Source organism: Phyllostomus discolor, chromosome 7, assembly GCF_004126475.2.
Source record: "Phyllostomus discolor isolate MPI-MPIP mPhyDis1 chromosome 7, mPhyDis1.pri.v3, whole genome shotgun sequence".
NCBI classification, from domain to species: domain Eukaryota; kingdom Metazoa; phylum Chordata; class Mammalia; order Chiroptera; family Phyllostomidae; genus Phyllostomus; species Phyllostomus discolor.
In genome coordinates, this window is record NC_040909.2 from 46,026,768 (window position 1) to 46,033,616 (window position 6,849).

Here is a 6,849-nt window from a genome sequence, read left to right on the forward strand (position 1 = left end):
TTCTGTCCAATGACAGGCTCAGATATCCTTTGGGAAGCTTTCTCCTACCGCTACCCCTTGCCAGCTGCAACAAGCACCATCCACCAGGACTTCACCAACACTGCAGGGGACCTCCTGTCCTCTAATGCCATCTACACTCCTGCACCCAGCTTGGGGCCTAGTGTACACAGTGAGGTCAGTAAATTAGCCCCTAGGCTCTCTGGAACTGAATCATCAGAGGAAGGAGGTATTGGGCACAGCTCCCTGCCCCAAGAATCTTCCTTTTGGGGTAGGAGGAGCTCCCAATGGGGCAGGGCTGGCCAACCTGGAGGAAGTAAGAGCTAGTGAGTATGTGCTGGGTTTAGGAGCAGAGGTAGAGACTCTTCCTGTAGCCCTGCCTGGAGGCCCCGGGCTGTGGGCCTCACAGCTTTCAGTTCGCTAGCCTGCCTTCCTGGAGGAAGAAAGGGGAAGAGAAATTCCCTAGGGAGTGGGTTTTTAGTCAATTGCACTGTCATAATGGAAACAGCACAGCATTGGACATCAGGATACTTCCTCTGCATAGGCCTCAGAGTTCCCCTTATGAGATGGAAATAACAGACCTGCACAGGGAGTTGAGCTTAAGTGACAAAGCACTCTGTTAATATGCAGATGTGAACAGGGATACTGCCACAGAACCTACAATGACAGCTAGCCAGGGGCTGACTGCAACATCTTGCCTCCAGCCCAGATGAAATTCTTTCACTTACTTTAGTCCCAGGTCTGAACTCTAACCAGTTGGAGCCTTTTGGGAACCATGGATTCCTACTGCCTGTCAGCCACTCACACTCTAGTGAGGATCCTGCTTTCTGCCAAGAGAGGAGAGACTGGCCTAAGGATAGGAGCGGTGTGTCAGGATGAATAAAGCCATCCTAAGGTGGAGAGTTGCCGGGCTGAATGGGTGAGGAGTTGAGGCCACCTGGGGGGAACACGGGGTTCTGAGACTCTTACTCAATGGCCAGTCCCACAACTCTAAGAACATCCTGTTTCCCTCTTACCCTTGCGTAAGGTCCGGGCCCAGCGGGAGAGGGCCTGATGCTCTGCTGTAGACACTGACCCATCCAGGAGGCCCAAGGTGTGCTCTGACCCCTACTGGGCCTCCTTGGGTGGAGAGTGAGGGCATTTCCCTCTCCGAGGTTAGTGCCCCACACATGTGGGTGAACGATCAGCCTGCTCAGGATACTGAGTGACACGGGGCAGGCGACTTCCCCCTCTAGGCTACAATTTTCTGGCCTGTAAAGTGGGACTAGTAACAGCGTTTGCTTCTTACGGTTGTTATGAGGCTGGACAAGCCCGACGGCACCAGGCCGCGCGCGCGCGCGCGCGAACACACTCAGCAGAGAGGCTGGGGTTTCGGGGAGTCGTCGCCCCGCCCCTGTCCGCCCCGCCCCGTGGCTCGCTTCCTGCCTGGGGTCTAGCGGTCTGGCGCTGTACGGTCCAGCTCTCCCACCCACCCCTTGCGACCGCACCATGTCCGCCGGCTGGTTCCGGCGCCGCTTCCTGCCGGGAGGTCCACTCCCCGCACCACGGCCCCCCAGGCCGCGCGCCAGCCCCGTGCCCTACCGGCGGCCCCGCTTCCTGCGCGGCTCGGTCTCCTGCCCTGGCACAACCGACACCCCACGCCGCCCGGAAGCCCGACCCGTGCGCTGCCCAGCACGGGGCCGCGAGCTGCCTTGGAACGCAGGCTACGCAGAGTGAGTGTCCGCCCCCCACCCCCCACCCCCCACAGCGACCCTCATCCAACACTCCCCACTCCCGCTACCCTTGTACCGGGACTCCAGACCCCGGACCGTTGTGGATCCAGCCTGGGGAACTGCGCTGAGCTAGAAAATGGGTTAAACTGAGTGAGTGACCACTGCCCCCAACCTCGTGGATAACTCTTTGTTGTCAACTCTGAATTCTTGACCGAGTTCCCCTATCCCACCTCTGACTTTTCTTTGGGACTTAAGACTCCCTTAGAGAGAATTGCAAGTTGGGAAGGACCTACACCCCAAAAGCTTCCAGCGTGAGATCGAGACACTGGATAGAGTGCCAGATAACCACCACATCCCCCACTCCACTAACCACCCCCCACGCCACCATACACACACATACGCACACTCCACCCCATTTCCCTCTCCGTGTGTCATGGCCTATGCAGTATAGGATAGTGATTCCTGAGAAACAGGCAAGGAAGCCTCAGATCTCCCCAGGCAGCCCCACCCTTACTTCCCAGTCCAAGTCAGCAGGCAGGCTCCAGAGGGGCTGAGCCCTGAGTTTTGCCATGAGAGAAAAGCAAAAATAGGAAATAACAGATTCCACTGCTTCAAGGCCCAGAAAACCAGGAGGTCACTGATCAGTTACGAAACTTCACCATCTTTGTCCAGGTATAAAGAGTGTGGAGGCTATTGCTCCAGAAGGAGGGCTCCTCCTTCTGTGTACCAGCTCTGGTCTCTGTGCCCACAGGGACATGTCTGTGTCCCTGAAGGGTCACTGATCACTTCCTGGCCTCAGGATCATCAACGCAGAAAAATCTGAGTTCAATGAGGATCAGGCTGCCTGTGGGAAGCTGTGCATCCGTCGATGTGAGACTGAAGAGGACCAGGAGTGGGTGACCTTGTGCCCAGAAGAGGTGAGTGCAACTGGGTCTCAGCCACTCTTACAGGCCAGAACTGGAGCCAGGACTTCAGTGCCCCATGCTGAGCCAGTGGTCAACTGGGGAAGCCAGAACTAAACTGACGCCAACCCTTTTCTGTACAGTTCCTGACAGGTCATTATTGGGCACTGTTTGATGGGCACGGCGGTCCAGCTGCAGCCATCCTAGCTGCCAACACCCTGCACTCCTGCCTGCGGCGGCAGTTGGAGGCCATAGCAGAGGGCTTGGTGGCCACTCAGCCCCCCATGCACCTCAGTGGCCACTGTGTCTGTCCCAGTGATCCCCAATTTGTGGAGGAAAAGGGCATTAGGACAGAAGACTTGGTGATTGGGGCTCTGGAGAGCGCCTTCCAGGAATGCGTAAGTTAAGTGTGGCCTTTGACTGGGGAAGGAGTGAAGGGTTATGTTCCCAGGGACCTGAGGGACTCCAGGCTACGGGGCATTCCGGTACACAGTGGTGGTCACCCTTGATGTTTGAAATGGCAAAACAAGATTGGGTTGGTTCGTTCTTTACTAATAACCATCATTGTCATCATAAACCCCCTCATTCAGTGCCTACTATGTGCTATGTGCTTTTACCTGCATTATCTCATTGCACACCCTGTTGTTCCTTGGTGCAGGGGCTGGTTCCCCTTCCTCACTGTTTTGAAAAGGACTTCCCTCCCTCCTAAGGGATACATCCAGATCTGACCATTGGGTCCTGGAGTCATAGCTAGACTTTGGGCTGGGACTGCCAGGCTTGTTGGTGGGGAAATGAACTACAGGGTGGGGATCAGGGATAGAGTGATATTGTGGCAAAAAAGCAGCAGCTAAAGTGATCTCGGTTTGCCCCAGGATGAGATGATCGGGCGGGAGCTGGAGGCCTCAGGCCAGGTGGGCGGCTGCACAGCCCTGGTGGCTGTGTCCCTACAGGGAAAGCTGTATGTGGCCAATGCCGGAGATAGCAGGTGAGTGAGCTTTGGAGAGTGGGGCAGGTGGGCAGGCAGGCACCAGAGGCAGTGGGGATAGTGAAAGGGGCTATAAGTGGAAGGATGGAAATGGGGAGGCTTGACTGGCTGAGTTATTTGTATACCTGGCATGTATGGAGTATGAGTGGACAGCAGATGCCAGGGAGGGCACAAGCTGAAGGGACTGAGCCTTTACCCTGCAGACAGTAATGGAGAGTTTTATTTTTTTTAATGATTTTATTTATTTATTTTTAGGGAGGGAAGGAAGGGGGGGAGAGAGACAGACAGACAGACAGAGACATCAATGTGCGGTTGCTGGGGGTTATGGCCTGCAACCCAGGAATGTACCCTGGCTGGGAATTGAACCTGGGACACTTTGGTTCCCAGCCCGCGCTCAATCCACTGAGCTACGCCAGCCAGGGCTGTAATGGAGAGTTTTAAACAAGGGATTGGTATGGGCAGAGCTGGCACCTGGTGGTTGGAGGAGGGGCCAGCAGGAGGCCACACCACAGACCTCTCCCTCCCCTCCACAATCCTATCCAGGGCCATCTTGGTGCAGAGAGATGAGGTACGGCCTCTAAGCTCTGAGTTCACCCCAGAGACTGAGCGACAGCGGATCCAGCAGCTGGTAAGTGCCCTTGGCAGAGGCTGTGGAGCCCCAACTCCTTGGTCCAGAGCTACCAGAGAGAACCTGATCTAAGTATGGCATCCCTACCCCAGGCCTTTGTCTACCCTGAGCTTCTGGCTGGTGAATTCACCCGACTGGAGTTCCCTCGGCGACTGAAGGGGGATGACTTGGGGCAGAAGGTTTTGTTCAGGGATCACCACATGAGCGGCTGGTGAGCAAGGTGGGGGTGGAGGGATACAGTGGGGAGAACCATGGGGCACAAGCCCCTCCCTGTGGCCCGGGACAGTCCCCTTCCACCAGAGCAGGGTGGGCCCTGTGTTGAGGGGAAGTGAGGTGGGAAGTAGGGCCTGAGTTGATGCTGTGTCTGCTCGTGGTAGGAGCTACAAGTGTGTGGAGAAGTCGGATCTCAAGTACCCCCTGATCCATGGACAGGGCAGGCAGGTCAGTGAGTGGCCCCCCTTCGAGAATCCCTCTTCAGTTGCCCCCTGCAGAGGTAGGAGCTCCTTTGTGTCTTGTGGCTATGGCTGGCGTCCTGGGGACTGCTCCAAGGCCCAGAGTGCTTGAGGGCCACAGTCCGCCTCTATGCTTTACTTGTGCATTTACTGGGGTTATTTGCTGTCACCTCACATCTCCCTTGTCCCCAGGCTCGGTTATTGGGAACACTGGCCGTCTCCCGGGGCCTGGGAGACCATCAGCTCAGAGTCTTGGACACAAACATTCAGCTCAAGCCCTTCTTGCTCTCTGTCCCACAGGTGAGAGGGCAACAGCCCACCCCAGCTTCCATCTGCCCAGAAAGGCAGACAGTGAGGCTGGTGGGAGCTGAGAAGGGAACACTGAGGGATCCTCAGACTTAACTTGCAGGTGACAGTGCTGGATTTGGACCAGTTGGAGCTGCAGGAGGAAGATGTGATTGTCATGGCAACTGATGGGCTCTGGGATGTCTTGTCCAATGAGCAGGTGGCACGAATAGTGCAGAGCTTCCTCCCTGGCAATCGAGAGGATCCACATAGGTACTGTAACTTCTGGGGACCTGTCTGGGCCTGGGTGCCAGCAGCAACACCAAGTCAATAGTTATGGCTGAGAAGACAGTGCTGACGATGAGCTCATCTAAGAGCAGGTGGTCAGGATTAGTGTGCTTTCAAGATTCCTAGGGTGGGTGTGATTATGGGTCCCATAAATCTCTGGGTCCAGACTCCTGTGATACACTCTGGCCCTCCCAGGCTTGTAGTTTGCCTGGCCCCAAGTTGAACTGCTTGGGTCCCCAAATGGCTAGCCCAGTGCTGAGTTCTCCCTGAGAGCTGGCCTTGCCTCTTTGCTTTGACCCTTGGAGTACATCTGCAGGATGGTCCCCACAGGTTCTCAGAGCTGGCCCGAATGCTGATACACAGCACACAAGGGAAGGACAACAGTCTCACAGCAGAAGGGCAGGTGTCCTACGACGACATTTCTGTGTTCGTGATCCCCCTGAACAGCCAGGGCCAAAGGAACAGTCGCCACTGAGGATTCTGACACCGCATCCCTGAACCACTCAGGACCAGGTGCAGTCTGGGCATCTCTCCACTGTGAACAACAGCAGGCCTGCCTGCCCTGCCACCAGACATAGCCCAGAGCTCTTGTTCTCCCTCCCAACCCATTTCAAGGGGAACATTTATACCAGGGAGGCAGAGCTGACCAGTGCAGAGAACCCAGCTCCCCAGGTCCCTCCTTTGGCAGGCAGGGAAAGTGCTTATGTCAATGATAATGTCCCCCTGACAGGCAGTTTATAACTTAGAACACCCACAGGAGGCTCTTCAGAGAGAATCCTTAACAGTCCAATATATTATTCCCAAGTGGGGACAGCCAGACTAAAGGAATTGGCCGAGAATGCTGGGAGGGTCAGATAGCCTATGTTTGGATCCAAGTCTCCATTCCATGAATGTCAGGGTATCTACTTAACAATGCCAAAACTCATCCAGGGAAACTTATGGGAAGTCATGGGCAGCCTCATCTGCTGAACAGCCATCCTGAAGCAGGCCCTGAGGCTAAAGTTGGAGAAAAGGGGCAAGAGGAGCCCCAGTTGGCTGAGTGGGGAATTCCCTCCAATTGGTACCCCTGCCTCTGGACTTGCATCCCGATTGCTCCCTCCAGGCCCTAGCCCCACCCTAGGTTGATGCCTTAATAATGCCTTTGTTCTGTTGCTCCCCATCTCCTCCCTGATTAAATGTGTGCAGAAAAGCCCTTGTGAATTGTGAGTTGCTGTATAGCCTGGCATTACAGTATACCTTCTGCTCTTCTGCCTTGCAAAGAATGTCTTAGCTCCACCTTGCAAGCTTATAGTCAGCACCATGTTTCTCCTCTGCGGCCCCCCTAGTTCCTAGCTTGGGGTGAGCCCCAGTGAAGATTGTTGCCTGTCGAACAGAAAGGTCTCCATAGTCCTCTGTGAGTTATGGGCTTGAGGTGTCAAAAGAACTGCCCTTTAACTTGTTTTTGAATGCAGAGCTCCAGGGCTTGCATTTTGACGAACAGCTCAGTTCCTCACCTCCTCCACAAGACTGTTTTACCATCTAGCACTTGCCAAGGCTCAAGTGCTTGGAAAGTGTTTATTCATTTACAAAGCAATCACTTTCATGAGCTCAGCCTTACTCA

The 6,849-nt window shown here is 55.1% G+C and overlaps 1 protein-coding gene across 3 annotated transcripts; it reads left to right on the forward strand.

Annotated features, from left to right (window-relative positions):
• Window positions 1–1,448: 1,448 nt before the first annotated feature.
• On the forward strand, window positions 1,449–6,438 carry PPM1M (protein phosphatase, Mg2+/Mn2+ dependent 1M). 3 transcript variants are annotated; one of them, XM_028518868.2, is made up of 10 exons: window positions 1,450–1,709; window positions 2,509–2,626; window positions 2,755–3,009; window positions 3,484–3,596; window positions 4,140–4,224; window positions 4,317–4,435; window positions 4,602–4,665; window positions 4,869–4,976; window positions 5,086–5,234; window positions 5,580–6,438. In XM_028518868.2, the coding sequence occupies exons 1-10, from the start codon at window positions 1,486–1,488 to the stop codon at window positions 5,722–5,724; spliced, it is 1,380 nt and encodes a 459-aa protein (XP_028374669.1). In that variant the 5' UTR covers window positions 1,450–1,485; the 3' UTR covers window positions 5,725–6,438. The 3 variants fall into 3 exon arrangements, with proteins under 3 accessions (XP_035886755.1, XP_028374669.1, XP_035886756.1); XM_036030863.1 differs by having other exon boundaries at window positions 1,581–1,709; window positions 2,461–2,626; XM_036030862.1 differs by lacking the exon at window positions 4,869–4,976 and having other exon boundaries at window positions 1,449–1,709.
• The last annotated feature ends 411 nt before the right edge of the window (window positions 6,439–6,849 follow it).